This window comes from Podarcis melisellensis (assembly GCF_964234715.1).
Source record: "Podarcis melisellensis genome assembly, chromosome: 17".
NCBI classification, from domain to species: domain Eukaryota; kingdom Metazoa; phylum Chordata; class Lepidosauria; order Squamata; family Lacertidae; genus Podarcis; species Podarcis melisellensis.
The window spans coordinates 41309766-41328885 of NC_138534.1; the positions used below are offsets into that span (position 1 = coordinate 41309766).

Here is a 19120-nt window from a genome sequence, read left to right on the forward strand (position 1 = left end):
CTTCCCCTGGAAATGCCCTGGGGTGACACCCGTAATTAGCCAAAAAGGGACTCATCCCTGTGGACACATTCTCCGCATTATTGTAGGCAAATTCTGCCAACGCCAACTTTTCGACCCAATCGTTCTCTCTGTCATTGACATAACACCTCAGATATTGTTGAAGAATGCCATTTGCTCTTTCCGCCTGCCCGTTGGTTTCAGGGTGCCGGGCAGTTGAAAAATTGACTTCCACGTGCAGCAAGCTCATGAGCTTCCTCCAGAACCTGGAAGTAAATTGTTTGCCGCGATCTGAGATCACCCTCAAGGGAGCCCCGTGCAACCTAAAGATGTGTTCTACAAACAACTTCGCTGTTTCTTCCGCTGTGACTGCATGTGAGCATGCTACAAAGTGGCACATCTTAGTTAACAGGTCTACTACTACCATGATGGCTGTTTTCCCCTTGGACTTTGGCAGATCCGTCATAAAATCTATTGATATCGCTTCCCAAGGCCGTTCTGGTGTGGGTAATGGTTCTAATAACCCTGCCGGCGCCCTTCTTTCCCCTTTGGCTCGCTGACATTGGTCACACCCTCTTACATACTCCCTTACATCTTCCCTCACCTTAGGCCACCAAAATTCCCTGGTAACCAACCACATGGTCTTGTGTTGTCCAAAATGTCCCGCCGTGGGGCTATCATGCAACTGCTTGAGTACTCTCCCCCTCAATTCACCTTCGGGTATATACAGTGCCCCTTTGTAATACAATGCCCCATTTCTTTCCTCAAAACCTCCGGGACTCTCGCCCTCCCCCCTGAGACCTCTGAGCTTATCCTGGGCATATTCATCATTTTCCGTTTCCTCTACCAGTTCTCGTTGCCCCACCAGCGCCGCCCCACACACCCAGCGGTCCTCAGGGATGACATGTCTCTCTTCGATCACCCCCTCCCCTTCCCAATACTCTGGTTTGCGTGAGAGCGCGTCCGCCCTGACGTTTTCTGGGCCTGGCACATAACAAATTTCAAAGTTGAATTTGGAGAATTCCTGTGCCCATCTCACTTGTCGTTGGTTGAGCACTCGAGCTGTTCTCCAATACTCTAAATTCTTGTGGTCGGTGCACACTTGCACCTTGTGTTGTGCCCCAATTAATAAATGTCTCCACCTCCGGAATGCTTCGTGAATGGCAAGTAGTTCCCTGTCATACACCGTGTAATTCCTCTCGGATTTATTCAGCTTCCGCGAGAAGAAGGCACACGGTCTCCACTCCGACGCACTCCTCCCCGGTTGAAGAAGGACCGCCCCTACCGCCCGGTCGGATGCATCGGTTTCCACTCTCATGGGTTTTCGTAAATCCACATGCAGAAGTTGTTCTTCCGAGGCGAAAGCCCTTTTCAGTTCTTCAAAGGCTCGATCCGCCTCTACCGTCCAAACAAATTTCTTCTTGCTGCTGAGGCAGTCGGTGATGGGCGCCGTCAAGTGGGCAAAGTTCTTGATGAACTTCCGATAAAAGTTCCCAAACCCCAAGAATCTTTGCACGTCCTTCTTGGTCTTCGGTGTCTTCCATTCCAGTACCGCTTGGACCTTGCCTGGATCCATGGCCAATCCCTTGTCTGACAAGCGGTACCCCAGGAATTCCACCTCCTTGGTATGAAACTGGCACTTCTCCAGTTTCACCCACAGCTGGTTGGCTTGCAGCCTGCCCAACACTTCTCGAACGTCCCTCACATGCTGTTCCTCATCTTCCGAATACACCAACACGTCGTCTAAAAAGGCCACACAATTCTTGTAGAGCAAAGGTCCCAGAACGTGGTTTATAAAAGCTTGAAAACACGCGGAGCCCCCTTGTAGACCGAAGGGCATAACGAGGTATTCAAAGGCTCCCAAAGGGGTAAACATGGTGGTCTTCCATTCATCTCCCTTCCTTATGCGTATCAGATTGTACGCCCCCCGCAGGTCCAGCTTTGTAAAAATCTTTCCCTTCCTTACTCTGGTCAAAATGTCATCAATTCGGGGCATAGGGAAAGCCAGGGGCTCCGACACTGCATTGAGGGCCCTAAAGTCACACACCAGTCTCGGTTTGTCTGTGTTCTTTTTGTCCACAAAAAACACTGGGCTGCCCCCCACCGCTCGGGACTCTCTGATGAAACCTCGCTTCAGGTTTTTATCAATGAACTCCCTCAGCTCCTGCATCTCCCTGTCTGACATGGCGTACAGCTTGCCTACTGGGAGTTGGGCCCCAGGGAGTAGGTTGATTTGACAGTCAAAGGGTCTATGCGGTGGCAGTTTGTCTGCTTCCCTTTCGCTGAATACGTTGCTCAGATCTGCGTATTGCGGGGGCACCTTCCCTTTGCCCATCACTTCCATCCCCGCTAGGGTGACTCTGTCTCCTCCCGAGACCTTCCCCTCCTTGCAGTGTTCTAGGCAATGCGCTGACCCAAAGGAGACCACCCTCTGATGCCAGCCCACTAGCGGATCGTGTAGCGCCAGCCAGCTCATCCCCAAAATGATGGGCGCTCCTCCCAGGATGGCCACATTAAACGCTATCTGTTCGGTGTGCCTTGCCACCCTCATTATCATCGGGACAGTCTGTTGGCTAACTTCTCCCCCCAACAGCTCTCTGCCGTCAATCGTAGTCACCTGCAAGGGGTTACTTAAAGGGATGGTCTGTATCTGATGCTCAGCTGCAAACTCCTTACTCATGAAATTACAGGAGCTGCCTGAATCCAAAAGCGCCTTGATCTTTAGTGGGTGTCCGTTTGGCAGTTCTAGTAACACCTCTATCACTAAAGCGGGTCTGGGAGGTTCCGGCGTGGGCACTTTCACTGCTCTTTGGCCTGGCTGCTGTGCCCCGACGGTGGCAGCCAGGCGTTGGCTTTTACTTGCTCCTTGCCTTCCTCTTCCTTTCCCCCAACAGCTCCTGCCATCCCTTGCCATTCCTTTCTTTGTGGGCAGACTCTGGCAAAGTGCCCTGGCTGTTGGCAGAGATAACATCTCTTGGCGCTCTTTCCCTCCTTCTTCCGCCCTTCACTGGGATTTGAAACTGCGCGCGCCCGCGCTGTTCCAACTTCCATCGGCTCTGCCGGCGGGAAAGGTGGCTCTGGAATGTCTGGAATGCGGAACTCCCTCCAACGGTCTCCTTTCCCTTCCCGCTTTTCCAAAGCCCTCGCCTCCTGGCGCGCTCCTATGGACAGCGCAGATTTGGTTAACTGATCCATAGACTCCGCCCTGGGCCCCCGGGAAAGCTCATCTTTGACGGTTGAAGAAAGCCCCTCTTCGAAAAGCATTTGGATGGGCTCCGCCGATAGGTCCCACCCCAATTTATGAATCAGCATAGTAAATTCAGTCCAGTACTCACGGACAGATCTGCTTCCTTGCTGGCAAGCCATTAACTGCCTTCGCACCACCCCCTGCTCAATATCGCTGGAAAACATCAGGTCCATGGCACGAAAAAACTTCCTCGTGTCCTTTAGGATCTCATTATTCGCTGCCATCAGGGGTCTAACCCAATCTTTCGCCCCGGATTCGAGATGGCCAATCACAAAAGCCACTCGCGATTCCTCGTCGGGGAAGTCATCAAACTGCAAGTTTAGAGCGTATTGCATCTCTGTTCTAAAGGCATGATAGTTCCTGGGATCCCCCCCGAATTTCTGCACCAATCCTGGTACCTTTCTGGCGAGCGGGGTGGTTTTCTCCTTTCCCTTTTCTGCATCCTGAGCCCTCCTCTCCTCAAGCCTCGCCGTTTGCAGCGCCAACTGGATCTCCAACGCCCTGTACCTTTCTTCCAGGCTTGGACCCCCTCCAGCTGCTCCTGCTCCTCCGGTTCCGGCTGGGTTGCTCATGATGCTTCTCCCTGCACAAGCTGGCTTTCGGTGACTTTCGGATTGCTGTGATGGGACGATGAGCTGCTTGTGCGTAAAATGCAAGTCCCTCAGAGTTTGATCAGGTTTTCAAACCTCTGCCTGTGACGGAGCCCCTCCAGCATGGCTGCGTCAATCACTAGTAGAATCCGAAAGTGGCTGCTTTCGGAATCTTTTCCAACATAAAAGCTCTTTAACGGAAACACGTCGTCTGGCCTCTCGGCGTGACAGTTTCCGGCGAGGTGTGGGTGTCCCTATAGGAGGTCCTGAGACCTCCCCACTGTTTTCGCTGGAAGTGTCTCTGAGCCATCCCTCCGACTCACTTTCCCTTGGAGTTCTTGCTCGCCCTCTACTGGTTCCCTCTTCCGCTGCTACTCCTCTCTCAACCTCAGTGAGCCTTTGCGCCCCCGGCGCTTTAGATGGCAGTTCCCTGACAGGTAACCTTTGGGGGCAAGAAGGAAGGAAAACCGAAAGAAGCAATGGAGGTATTTAGCAACCAGCAAGTAAGGTTCATTCACCAACAGATCAAGGACTCTGACACACACACACACACAGCCCATCAGATTTTTCAAGATGCTCCCCAACTTTTTAGCGCATTGATAAATGCACAACAGTCCTTTATCTTTCACCCCAATTTTGCTGACCAGGAGAAGCAAACTCTGGATCCAAATATGGCAAACTGCTTTCGAGCTTAGCCCACCTAGAGAAGGTACAAAACAGAAGGGGGCAGCACTCTGCCCTTCCACTCTCCACAGGCGGAGTTTCTGCGAAAGAGGCTGGCTGGCTCCAGATCCAGAAGGTGAGACGTAAGCAAACTAATCGCGGAGAGGCAGAAGACAGAAGAGTTTGCTCCCAGATGCCGCTCCGTTTGCCTCTATCCTCACTACTCACCACACGGAGGAACTAATGAACAGGGCAAAACCTGGTTCGGGAGTCTGCTTGTCCATCTCTCTCAGTCCAGAGGAAGCGAAGGGTTCTCCAAGAAGACCGCCAGCTTGCCCGCGACCATATCCAGGTCGTTGGTGTTGGCATACTTCAGCAGGTTGGTGCCTTTGATGAAGTAATGCTTCAGGAAGTGCTGGCTCACGCATTTGTGCAGCTTGCGCACCATCCGTAGGAAGCCTTTGCGGAAGCAGGACCAGTCCTTGGAGCGAGGGTACTTCTCGCACGTCCAGAAAAGCACCATCTGCAGAAGACACAAATGAGGCACACTGAATTCAACAACGCAGGAAGTACGGGGGTGGGGTGGGGGTGGGGATACAGTCTACATGGGATGGCTCCCAACCTTGAAGTCAATACAGTGGTGCAAAGTTAAGTCAAGCAGATATATAAGAATAAATGCTTATTAAGATACAAAAATACAATCTCCATAATAAAATTACAAAATAATAACAAGGAAGTCATGCACAGGCAAGAAATAGACACAGGCAAGAAATAAGCAGCAAAAAAAGAAATGGATAAATGTTGGTACATAATGAAATGTGAAAATGCGAATTTACAAATATAATGTATATGTATCACTATGTAAATATTTCATATATGTATTGCAACATTAATAATAAATAAATATATTTTTAAAAGTAAATACGGGGGGAGGGGGGGTGACAGACAACAGCTGGGGGGGTGTGTGGCTTGGGCCTGGTTGCCAGAAAAACAAAGGGCAAGACCAGGCCTCCTCAAGCTCGGCCCTCCAGATGTTTTTGGCCTACACCTCCCATGATCCCTAGCTAGCAGGACCAGTGGTCAGGGATGATGGGAGTTGTAGTCTCAAAACATCTGGAGGGCCGAGGATGAGGAAGTCTGGGCAAGACCATCTCCCACCCCCCCAATATCACAAACACAAAATCTGGGCCAAAAATGATTTCCCTGCAACTCACTAGCACGTCTCTGGCAAGTGCTAGTGTCTGGCCTACATAGTATATCTTCATGTTTATATGGAGTTGTTTCCATAACTGAAAGCCTAGAAACATACCAGAACGTTTAGAAACACCACAGCTGGTGTCTCCATCACACAAGCCTATTATGTAATGTTTGGCCCTGTGTGGGTCTGCAGAAAGTGTCCCATCTAGAAGAGAGAACATGGGGACTTGCTAGCACAAGTGAATTAGACGGCCTTCTTAATAATGGCATCCGGTCCGAGTAATGACCTGGATCAAGGGTGGAAAACCCTTTTTCTGCATAGCTGCCAACTTACAGATTTGAAAATAAGGGACCAGCAGCCTCGAAAATAAGGGATCAGCAGCCAAAATAAGGGATTTTAGTCAACCAGCATCCAAACAAAGCCTCAAGCGGTGGTTCCCACAGCGCAGCAACCCGGCAAAGGGGATGCAGCAAGGAAAACCACCATCGCTGAGCAAAGGCGAGTCCCCAGGCAACATGGCCGATTTGATTGGCACAAGGCATGCAAGCTCCACCCCCCAGTCGTTCTTAGACTCCTTATTGGGTGAGCAATGCAGCCAAGCAACACAGTTGGAGCCTTCTTCCTCCCTGGCCGGCAGGGAGGGAGGGAGGGAGAGGAGCTGCTTCCTTTGAAACCCGGGAAATTTAAGGGACATCATCAATAAGGGACAGCAGCGGGGCACAGTGCTGGGATAAGGGACTTTCCCACCAAACAAGGGACAGTTGACAGCTATGTTTTTCTGTCAAGTGTCAGATTCCGTTGGGACTACTCTGTCAGAGGTCAATGGTGGATGGAGCCAGAGCAGAAAATGGCAGACTCTACCCATTTCCTCTCTCTTTCCAACACAACCTTTTCCTCACCTCCTTCCCCACCCAGTAGGATCCCGTGGTGTGGAGAAGAGAGAGTCAGCTGCCTTCCGCCCTTAGCAAACCACAGGCAATGAAGAAGCGTTAAGGAGCCAGTCCCCCAAAACATCTCCTCTTGTTTTGGGGTACAGATCTCTCCCCTCTTCCCAATGCCTCACTGGCTGCGCACACACCTGCAGGTGGAAGGCTGTGAGGACTGGCTTGTTTCCTGCACACCAGACATCTTCCTTCATCTGCCTCATGACCCGGAAGCACATCATGCGGCAACCGCCGTCCTCGTCGAGTCCCTGCATCAGAATGTGCTCAGCTCTCGCGAAGCTCAGGTACCAGTGGTAGTTGGAAGAGGCCAAGAGATCAAAGCCAAAAGACTGCAGAAAAGAAGCAGAGCAAGTTGGGGAAGGAAAAGACGGGGGAGAGAAGGCAGAGGGAGCCCCCCCACACACAGCTGAGAGATTGGTTGAGCAGCTCCATAGGAGCAGCCTTTGCACTGTTTCAATCCATCAATTATCCCAAGGGTCCAGGGTGCTTACTAATACTCTGAAACAGATTGAAAGGCACAGAATTATGCAAATAAAACATATTAAAATATGCTAAATTAAAAGCAACATTTGCATGCTTATCCCATTGCCTTCAATGGGATACCTACCTACGGGACGCCTCTCCTGGTATGCCCTGCAGAGGACCTTAAGGCCACAAATGACAACACCTTGGAGGTCCCAAGTCGCAAGGTGGTTAGACTGGTTTCAACTAGGGCCAGGGCCTTTTCAGTACTGGCCCTGACTTGGTGGAAAGCTCTGTCCCAAGAGACCAGGGCCCTGCGGGACTTGACATCTTTCTGCAGGGCCTGCAAGACGGAGCTGTTCTGCCTGGCCTTTGGTTTGGACTCAGTCTGACCCTTATGTTTCCCTCCCCTTATGGTTTTGATTTATGGGCTACTTTTAAAATGAGGCTGCATTTTAAATTGCATTTTAACCTGTATTTTAAATTGGTATTTTCCTCCCTATTATGTTTTTATTGTAATTTTACTGGTGTTAGCCGCCCAGAGTCTGGCTCTGGGCCGGGGAGGGCAGGGTATATTATTATTATTATTATTATTATTATTATTATTATTAACAACAACAACAACAACAACAACAACAACAACAACAACAACAGGATATCTAGAAGCTGTGTTAAGGCTTGGGCTTTGGGGACTCTCCAGCGAGAGGAGGCTGGATGCATATCCAGAGAAGAGAACATTAACGGCCTTTCACGTGCCACCATAGTTTTTAACTGGTCCAGATTAAGAAAACATTAGGCATATTTTAGCAGTCGAAAGGGAAAATATGGGAGAAGACACTGTCTAGACTGGTGTTTCCCAAACTTGGGCCTCCAGCTGTTTTTGGACTACAATTCCCATCATCCCTGACCACTGCTCCTGCCAGCTAGGGATGATGGGAGTGGTAGTCCAAGAAACAGCTGAAGACACAAGTTTGGAAACCCTGATCTAGTGTAGAGGGTCTTAAAAGCAATTGGTCAAGAGGGATCTGGAAGTTACAATCTTCCCCCAACCTAGTAGCATTAAATAGAAATGGTGCCCTCTTCATACTTTTATGGGTTGTGTACATTGGCCACCACTCCCTAGTAAGTAGAGGATTTGAAAATGACTCATGTTTTTCTTCCCTTGCTTACAAGAATGTGCTGCAAGTCTCCACTGCCAGTTGGCACCAGACTCCTGTCTCCAGGCATGGCCCACAGAAAGAGAAGAGAAAAGTCCATCTCCCCACCATAACACGAGGTCTTGTGGGCATCCAATGAAGTGGGAAGTTCGAAGGTTCGGGACAGATAAGAGAAAACACTTCTTCACACAGCGCATAAACTATGGAACTCACTCCATAGTAGCGGTGGCCACCAACCCGTACCCTCCAACATTTCCCCGATGAAAATAGGGACGTCCCATTCCAGAACGATGATTTTACTATTTATACCCCACACATCTTGTTGTGTTGCCCCAGCCACTCTGGGCAGCTTCCAACATATATAAAAACATAAGAAAACATTAATTATTATTATTATTATTTAAAAAAACCTTCCCTATACAGGATTACCTTCAGACACCCCGTGGGCTGGATAACTCCATACCCTCCAACATTTCTCCGATGAAAATAGGGACATCCTCAGGAAAAGCGGGACATTCCGGGATCAAATCAGAAACCAGGAGGGCTTCTCTAAATCCAGGATGGCCCTGGGAAATAGGGACCCTTGGAGCGTCTGCCCACCTAGATATATTTCGCGAAGGAGGGGGCTATCGAAGGCTACTGGCCATAGTGACTACGCTCCGTCTCCACGGCTGGGGCAGTATTACTTCTGAACCCCAGAGCAGAATATTAGTTTTAACTGTTCAAATCATTGTGGCCTAAATCATTGGTTCTCATTTATTTTATTTTATTGTGGGCCACACTTTCAGAATAAAAATTTGCTCCTGCCAAACCGACTATTTTAGTGATAAGAAATACATTCTCTCCTGTCACACCAGGGAACACCCCTGGCCTAAATCCTGCTCTCTTACCCCTCCACATGCCCCTCTTTGCAAGATCGGCTTGGGGCTAAAATCACGGTCGCATCCTGGCCTGGTACCTTGACGCATTGCACTTTCTCCTGGCTAGGCCAGCGCTTGAAACATCGGGGCCACTTGATTTTCTGAGGCCAACAAGTTGGGATCTCAATCGTTGGAACCAGCTCAACCTCAACCTGGACGTCGGATGTCTCCACAGCAACATGGACCACTGGGCTGAAGCCTTCCAAAATGCTGACTCGCTCTGGGGGAAAGGGCATCAAAAAAGGGTATTTCTCAGCAGAAACCGGACTGCAGCAGATTCCTCGCCTGGCACAATTCTGCAGCTGGCATTTCCTCTTCCTATGCCCAATATTAGCTGGATTCTGACATTCATTAATTTCTTGGGTTTAGGGGCAGTCCCCCCCCCCAAAAAACCCCTTATGACAGTATGCTTCTGCCAGTCTGTATCTATAGTCACAAAGGCAGTTCAATTTCATTTCACTTTTAATTTGTATACCGCCTTTTTATATTACTTGCACAAGGGGGTTTACAGCAACAAAATAAACAATCAAGAACGCGCCCCTTACAATAATCTGGTCCAATACAGAAAGGCGTAACAAAATATAACTTTTAAACAGAATGGCTTATATAAAAGAAATTAATATTCAACAATCTATTAGAATATAATAGTACGCAATAAAATTAACTCTGAAAACATCAGCAAATAATTAAACAGAAATTCACTCTTAATTACACTAAATATGGTCTAAACTATGATCATTAGAAATCACTGCAAGTCACAATGCAGATGATGATGGTGGTGGTGATGATGATGATGATTTGTGGTATGGTCTGTCATGAGGGCCAGGACCACTCTGCTGGTGTGTGTGTGTGTGTAGACCCGGCAGAAATATCTGTTCGAGGTTTGGAGAGGCCATGAGTGCCTGTGGTTGATTGTGGGAAAGGGCTACCAAAAACCCTGAGCCACTTCCTCTCGCACCTGCCCCAGTGAACTCACCTGTGAGATTGTGAGATGCGATCGCTTTCTCCACAAGTTCTCGGAAGACAGCCAGGACCTTGGCAGGCACGAGGTCGCCCTCGATGTTCACATCTGTCTCGTGCCACTCCTGGAGGCTCTTGGAGAACTGCTCCACTTCCAGCCACTGCTGCAGCTCCTCCGGGTCCCTGACAGGGGACAGGAGCTTGGCCCCATGCGTCGTGTAGTAGCGCGCCAATGCCGTACTTGGCCTTCTTTGTAGCCAGACAGGCCAAGCAAGGGGACGGTGATGAGGAACTGGCTGGGAGTTAAGACCTAGACAGATTCAGAAAGGTTGGAACAGGGAATGGCTAGGATGGCCAGGAAACTAGAACAGAGTTTGGCCTTGTCCACACTTCCATGGGTCGGATCTGAATTAGAGGCTTCCTGATTCACAGCTGAATGCAACCCTAAGCATGCTTACTCAGAAGTATATATGTTAAGTACTGGAGGCCTTGGTTACTTCACTACATCTGCTAACAGCGAGGAAATGATCTATCTCTCTCTATAATAATAATGTAAGAATGCCATCAAGCAATCCTCACGGGAAGATTGGCAGTGCCGTATCACTATCCTGAAGTCAGGTTGGGATAGGGAAGCAAAAGTGAAGGCAGGTTGCACAACAGCAATGGCTCCGGCAGAGGAGTGAGGGGCAGGCAAGACTGAGAGGGGAAAGAGGCAGTTGAAAACAACAGAAGAGTTTTAATTAAAGCAGGGATTGAGTGAACTGAGAGGGAAATGGTTAAGTTGTGGGTGAACATATCAGACGACACAGCGATTCTTCAAACAGCTCTTGCTTATTCACAGGCCAGAACAGAACTGAACTGAAGGGTTCAGCCAGCCTGCTTATATAGAGCTCCACTACATCGCAACTGTAACCACTTTCTGTAATTATCCAATCACTGAACGTCACTTTCGATCCCTTATTTGCATATGTGGACCTGAGTGAAAACTATCCACAGTATCCCCCTGCTGGCCCAGGGTGAGAACTTCAGTACATTACAGAAATGGTGGTTTGAAACAACAGCAGGTGTTTGAGTAAAGTACTATGGAATATTTGAGGGCTTAACATCCTTGGGGAAGTTTGAGCACAGTGAAGAGGGAGGGACACTGAAAAGCAAGAAAAGTGGCCATTTTAAACAACAGCAGAGGTCTGAATAAAACAAGGATGGGATTCCTCAGAAAGGAATTACAAGGCATAAGTACAGATGGAATTTATTGTTCATGTGCCATTGCAAAGAAGTCCCACGTGGCTTTGGTGGGGATGACAAATTCCGTGGTACGTAAAGCCCAGGGACTAGAATACGTCCAGCAAAATGTGAAGCCCCCTTCTTCAGGTGAGACTTCTCAGGCAGCAGGTGAATTAAAAGCATGACTTTGCGCTTTCACCCATTTTGGGAGGTCTTGGCTAGGGAAGAGGTGAGCTAGGGTAGTTGGTGGAGTGCGAGTGGCGGTGATCAAGGGAGGAAGCAGACATGAGGGGACCCGGAGGGAACCTAGGCAAGGTGTTTGTACCTGGATAGACAGGTGGAAGGGGCTCTTCCCCTGAAGCAGAGCTGACCACTTGGCCAGTAAGGCTGGCTGATCCTGAGAGGCAGCAAGGAAAGAAGCAGACAGAACAGATGCAGTCAAAGGCAATTAGTTGGCTAACTAAAAACGCAGCTGGTGTTAATACAAATCACTGGCAGGGTGAAATCCAAAGAGATGCCCGCTTTGCAGCCTGGAGACGGAACGTCTTCAAAACACTCTGAAGCACACCTTGTCCACTCCTTCGGGAAACAAGGAAAACACGGCCTTGAGCTGCTTTCTTCCCTTGTGGGGTCTTGGCCTGCTATCTCAGTTCAGTCTCTTTCTACCTTATCTGCCTGCAAGAGAGGTGAGGGGGGGACCCAGGGCAGAGAGAGCGAGACAGCAGGAACTGCAGTCATCTCCGCAGCTTTTGCAATGCTGAAAACCAGTTTGTGGCGGCAGCCTCACAACCTTCTCCAGTCTACTAAAATGCGGTGCCCCCTTGTTGCAAGTGCCGTTTCTGAAAATGGGTATCAGCCTCCAAGAACTGGAATGAGGAAAAAGGGAGGGAGAAGGGAGAAATGGTGCCACCATTCCTTGGCTCCCCCCTCACCTTGCCACAAGGTCTGGAGACTTGTGGGGACATTTCGTTCCCTCCCCCCCCCCGCCCACAGCTTGCCACCTAGCCAAGACCTGATGGGTTTCCCAATTTCCATAAGTCATCTCAAGGGCGACCCTGCCAGCGACCTCCGAGGCTGCTGGTTAATGTCAAACTAGCCTCGCCCCAAGCCAGGAATGTAGAAAGGGCACTTCAAAGGAGAACTATGGTCCCTGGGAATTTCGGCTACCCATATTGATCCCTGGGGCTGGGAATGATGATCATCAGTACTCACATGTTGCTAGTGTTTCAGTAGTCTGAACCAGCCTGCCTGATAAATAAGCCCTAACCCTCACCATTCTGAGTCTGCAGGTTCAGCCCCTTCTCACGGATGCATGTCAAATAAAGTGTTACCTGGATATCACCATTTGCTGCACCCTCCCTCTAAGCATTCACCTGGAGTTAACTTAGCTGTAAGGTTACTAAGGGATGCGGGTGGCGCTGTGGTTTAAACCACAGAGCCTAGGACTTGCCGATCAGAAGGTCGGCGGTTCGAATCCCCACGACGGGCTGAGTTCCCGTTGCTCAGTCCCAGCTCCTGCCAATCCAGCAGTTCGAAAGCACATCAAAGTGCAAGTAGATAAATAGGTACTGCTCTGGTGGGAAGGTAAATGGCGTTTCTGTGTCTGCTCTGGTTCGCCAGAAGCAGATTAGTCCTGCTGGCCACATGACCCAGAAGCTGTACGCCGGCTCCCTCGGCCAATAAAGCGAGATGAGCGCCGCAACCCCAGAGTCATGAGCAACTGGACCAAATGGTCAGGGGTCCCTTTACCTTTACCTAAGGTTACTAATGGTAAGAGCTATGTACACTGCTTTGAGCTCTTTGGGGGGAAAGTGGGATTCAAATACATTAAATTTAAAAAAACAACGAAGGCAAGTTTCTCTCAAAAAAAGTTTAGCTCTTCAGTGGTAGCTATTTAGTCAGTTGACAAGAACCGTTGCTGATTTGCAGAAATGAAGCATTTGCTCCCTAGGGCCTGCCTCCCAACCATTAAATATGAAACTGTGCCTTTCTCCAGATGCTTGCAAGAGTTATTTAAAAACTTCCTTTACAAAGGGTTGATGTTTTAGGGGTTTTACTTACTAAATAGAATGAGAACCTTTATCAAATCATGGAATTGCCAAGGTAGAAGGAATATTGAAGACCACCCTCTCCACATCTCCTTGCACAAAAGCTTGCCAGGCCCCACAACATCTCTTAGAAGAAAATGACCAGCCTATAATCACACCATTGCTACGCAGTGGCAGAAACAGACAAAACACGGATGTTTTTGTGCAGTCCACAGCATCTGGACATGGGAGACGAGGGAGGTCGTGTTTTATTACAGCCTCTGAAATAGCGAGACCTGGAAGGGTCTGGGCAGCAAATAACCAACATGCAAGGCTACCAGACAGCATCTGTTGTGAGCAGCAGACTCCTAACCATATCTGCTCCTACTGAGCTTATCTGCTCCGTCTAACTAAGTAGGCTAAGTAGGACTGCAGCCTCAGACCTAAGTTACAATCACCTGTAGTGAATCTCCTTCACTCTTTTCAGAAGCTCCTACTTTCTCTGGTACATGGCAGAACATCTCTATGGCCAAAGGCATCTCTGTATCACCAGTGGTACCATCCATTCTCTTCAATCAATTTCCACTGGCATTATGGCACACCCAGGGCAGATCTACGCTCACGGTTTATAACATTAAGGAAGGGTTAAGGAATGATTTTCCTAACGTAGATGGATGGGCAGGTTACCTTTTGCTTGTAACGTTAATAATGCGTAATTGAAAGGTGACACCAGAGGGCGCTGCAGAGCAACCAGGAACTGGCAGCTGGGAAACTGCATTTGACAGGGAAAAGAAGGTAAGGAACGTTTGAAATTTACCAGTCTGCCCTGTGACGTTTTAGAACGATCTATGTAATGTCGTTCTAATAAGGTTAAAAAGGTTTGCGGAGATCCAGCTCCAGTTTTAATAATTGCAAGGAAGTATGCCTCTGATTGTAACTGAAGGCTGAATACGAGTGGTAATAGAAACCCATTCAGGGATATTGAGAATATGAACCGGAAACAATGAAATCATCCTGAGTTCCAGCCTCTTCCTGCATCTTTTGGTTGTGCATCAGTCCTAGCTTCTGGTTTGCTCCTCAAATCCTGCCTTCTGGCTTGCCCTTTGGTTCTGAATTACACCTTCATTCCACGGCTCCAGGTTGCCCACAAACTGCTTCCCACACAACCCAGACCTTCCACTGTCCTTTGAAGGTTGCAGAACTGCAGTCCAGAGCAAGGAGCCAGAGGCACCAGGGGTAGCTTTAATCCTGCAGTCTATAATGGACAGATGGTGCTCCCATGAGGAGGAGGAGGGTCCAGAATCCCTCGTGGACTCAGTGCACAAATAATAATAATAATAATAATAATAATAATAATAATAATAATAATAATAATAATATATTTATACCCCACCCATTTGGCTGGGTTTCCCCAACCACTCTGGGCGGCTTCCAACAAAATATGAAAAAAACCACATTAAAACAACAGTCATTAAAAACTTCCCTAAACAGGGCTGCCTTCAGATGTCTTCTAAAAGTCAGATAGTTGCTTATTTCCTTGGCATCTGATGGGAGGGCGTTCCACAGGACGGGCGCCACAACTGAGAAGGCCTGGTTCAAGCCAAAGACCCCATGCACGCTTACCTTCATGTTTTCGTTATGAATCCCAGAGTTAGAAATTGCCTGGAAACGAGAATCCTTGTTGCTAATTTCGTTGGTAAGCCGTTGTATGATTTTTTGCACTTCATCCACAGTTTTGGCCACAGCTCGGTGCCTCAGGTCCACCTGCAGACAAAACCCAACATTCCTACTATATTGTTTCGGACCCCAGACTAGATAGAATCAGAGAATCGTAGACCCGGAAGGGAGTGGTGGAGGAAGGGAGTGGGGAGGGCAGTCTGCTCCGGGTGCCAGCCCGGGGGGGGGGGGTTTGACGTCGCTGTGGTCAGGCACCTCCCCCTTGGGGTGATCGCTCGGGCGGGCGCCACTCCATTGGGACCCTTCCTCCACGACTGCCGCAAGGGACCCCCAAGGGGCATCTAGTCCACAGCTTAACCAAACAAAGCTACTGAACCACAGACCTTCTGGAAGGCATGTTATTTAGGTGAACCTTGCTGTGTGCGCATGTACACATGTATGTGAGTCTGCATGCAAATGGCATGGGAATTCCAGTTCAGAGGGCGCTGTCCAGTTCAGTAATTCTGCTAGTGGAAGGATTCTGTTTGTAGAACGGAACTTCCCTCCCCTCCCCAAATCTTTTGGGTTGGGGAAATATCTAAAGGGTTGTCCCCCTTTAGGTATTATTTACACGGCAGAGCTTCCTCTGCTTAATTCTGAGTTGTTGTTTAGTCGTGTCCGACTCTTTGTGACCCCCTGGACCAGAACACGCCAGGCGCTCCTCTCTTCAATTATGAGTAGTTACACCCAAATTACTGGATCTTACATTTACTCGGCTGGATCGTTGAATTCTTTTGTGTTCTTCATTGTACTGTGAGGCATCTAAAGCTATCACTTGAATTGCTTGGCCTTTTGTAAAAAGGAAACAAAAAATGCCCCCCCCCTTTTCCCCTCAAGGTTTATACACTTAGGTTACGCTTCATGCATCTGACAAAGCAGACTTTTGCCCATGAAAGTGTCAGCTGCAATGAAATTATTATTATTATTATTTTGAATTTATATACCACCCGTCATCTGTAGATCTCACGGCAGTTCACATCATAAAATTTACAATTTTTAGGCATTAAGATGCTTCAGAACTCATCTTTATTACCCTATATATCAAATTTCTGGCATCTATGAACTGTATGAGAATCCTTGCTTTTCAGACCTGTTTTTAATATACTCTAGTTGCCTGCTGCCCTCCAATTCAGGGTGGGGATTTTTGTAAAAAAAAAACCAAGAACAGTGTTCCTTCCTTCTCAAGAGGTGTCTTCTCACTGGGCGAAGTTTTGTTTGTTGATAATCCCTTATTACACTGTGTTGACTATACTTAATTATATCATGGGCAGGGTCAAAGTCAATTAGATTTCTTGTGCGACTATATAAAAAACAAGAAGAACAAGGTGTGCATCAGGAAATCAAGAAATCAGAAGGTGGGGAAAAACACAAACGAAAACACGAGGAAGAATGAAGCTGCTTCTTATATACAGATTCAAATACGTGTGGGTGTAGAGTGTCTAATTTGATGGGGCAAAGTGGATTAACAGCTACATAATGCCCAAACATGTACAAGCCCAAAGCGTCCTTCTGTTAATGCCCAGTTTGAGCAGTTACTGAGAAAATCAGGCCCAAATTAGACACGATGGCACAATATTTCCCACGTGTTTTGAAAATGTAAGTGCAGCTGTGGACAGAAGGTGTATTGGATCTGCAGGGCTTCTGGAAGGGGCTGAACCCTTTTCACTCTGCATTTTCTGCGTTAAGATCCTGCCTCTGCAGACGAGTTAACGAAGAAGTTAAGAAAATTTGAAGGAACCCCCCGCCCCCCGCCAAATTACTCTAGCCATTCGTATCTCTCCATAGAGAGCATCTGCCCTGTTTGGCTCCAGCAGACAGAATAAAAACTGCCACAGATCCTCTTGCATTTGTCCATAATGGTTTTACTGTAGATCCAAGATTGGGTACTTCAGAGCAGGAGACATTCCCAGGTCAGACTTTGTTGATCCTTCCCAAAATTTCGTTCAGTTGGTGCTTTACCTGGAAAGTTCTACCCAGTGCTTTTTTCCTATTAAAAATGTTTAGGGGTCCTCTCCTTTTCCTACTCATATTGAAATACTGCCCCTCAATGGGGCCAAACTTCGATTCACAAAATGTTTAGGGGTGTGCGTCCCCTGCATCCCCCACTGAAAAACCACACTGGTTCTGCCTCATAAACATGAAAACAGAATTCTGAACCGCCACAATGTCCCTTACCTTATTCTGAATGTATTGTTCTACAGCTTCTTCTGGGAGGGGTTTCATGGCAAGGACTCGTCTTCAACGGATCTCCAAGGAAAATCCTCTGTGCCTGCAGGGTTTTCTTGACACTGGCGCGGGGCAACAATCCCGGGGTTTCCACACGCGCTTTTCCTTGACTATTTCATTAGAAACCTTGTTTTTCCTGCATATGGAGAAGGAAAGCAAACCTTCTTTTTGTCCCGCATTACAGCACCCATGCGCAGCTTAGCACTTAAGGACATTCCCAGTCCGACCCCCTCCAAAAAGAAAACGGGTTTGATTGTTTCCATTTTAAAAAATGCAAACAATCTTAACACGTGCAGACTTAAGAGTTTCAGAAAAGGCTAATCTTTCTCAGCCATTGCTGACTGCCACAAGACACCTCCTTGCTCAGTCAAGCTCTCTTGCCCATATCCTCTGCAAAATAAATCATCTTCCACCTGCCCCCCCCCGCCCTTCTCTGCAACGGAGCCCTTGGCTTTATACGCTTTGGTGTTGCAGTGCAAGGCCTCTGCTCCTTATCTCTCCTTTCTGCCTCCTGCAAGTATTGACTGTAAATGCCCCACCACTTGGGCCTTGCCTGCCAGCCGCTCGCCTTTCTTGACTGTAAACACAGACTGAGCCGCCTCTCGTTAGCTGCCAGCGGCCCAAACGAACAGAAGCGCACCCACCACAAATTGCTCAGGAAGGGAAAACAATTGATTGGGCTCTTTATCAATCGAAGCGGTTGTTTGTTTTTGCAAAAGCTTGCGTCAGAGATGTGTGGTGCACAAGGCCAGAGATTCACTCCGAACAGCTGGGCTTGGCTTGGCAGCTTGCAGTCTCTTCCCTGGATAGTCTTGCGGGGCCACGAGGGACTGGGAAGACCAAAACATCTGCAAATAAAAAAGGATTAGCCCCCAGGGGGTTCCTGCAACTTTCATAGCTCAACCACCCAAGACATTTGGACTGGAGTTGGCCGTTCTTGTCCCTAGCTCACTTCTGATGTTTTGGTCACGAGACAGATTGATGTGGGTTGCATGACTAGAGGAATAGAGATATGCAGAGAATCCCCCTTAGGGCTGAAAGTCAGATGCCTATCTTTCCAGCCTCCAAGACTAAGTCCTTCTGTCTCACCTGTGCTCTTTTCCTCCCACTGCTGAAAGCCACACACCCAAACCTTTGCCTGTCCGGACAAGATACATTTCTAGAGATACACGGCCAACAGTGTCGACAATATTGAGCTAGATGGGTCAATGATCTGACTTGGTATAGGGGTGCTTCCTATGGAAAAAGGGACGCGGGTGGCACTGTGGTCCAAACCACTGAGCCTCTTGGGCTTGCTGATCAGAAGGTCGGTGGTTCAAATCCCCGTGACACGGTCAGCTCCCGTTGCTCTGTCCCAGCTCCTGCCAACCTAGCAGTTCGAAAGCAGCCCAGTACGAGTAGATAAATAGGTACCACTGCAGTGGGAAGGTAAACAGCGTGTGCTCTGGTTTCCGTCACGGTGTCCCGTTGCGCCAGAAGCGGCTTAGTCATGCTGGCCGCATGACCCGGAAAGCTGTCTGTGGACCAACGCTGGCTCCCTTGGCCTGAAAGCGAGACGAGCGCCGCAACCCCAGAGTCGCCTTGGACTTAACCTTCCAAAGGTCCTTTACCTTTACCTTTGGAAAAGACAGTATACCTGGCAAAAATGTGCAACAAAGGGGGGAAATGTATGGACAGTTATGGAATACCAGGAAAGCCCAGGGTGTACTCCCATTTCCTGCAACTTTGAAAAGATAAGATTTGGATTACTTTCAAGGCACCTTTGATGCCAGAGATCTAGGAACAGGAT

The 19120-nt window shown here is 48.5% G+C and overlaps 1 protein-coding gene across 1 annotated transcript; it reads right to left on the reverse strand.

Annotated features, from left to right (window-relative positions):
• Positions 1-4786: 4786 nt before the first annotated feature.
• MAB21L3 (mab-21 like 3) lies at positions 4787-18685 on the reverse strand (the record flags this gene model as incomplete). Its single annotated transcript, XM_081895011.1, is given in 10 exon segments — positions 4787-5020; positions 6774-6968; positions 9217-9398; positions 10155-10365; positions 10368-10448; positions 11688-11759; positions 15013-15153; positions 17281-17467; positions 17871-18179; positions 18421-18685. Coding segments are annotated over 8 exon segments (1164 nt in total). The 5' UTR covers positions 17329-17467; positions 17871-18179; positions 18421-18685.
• Between the last annotated feature and the right edge of the window lie 435 nt (positions 18686-19120).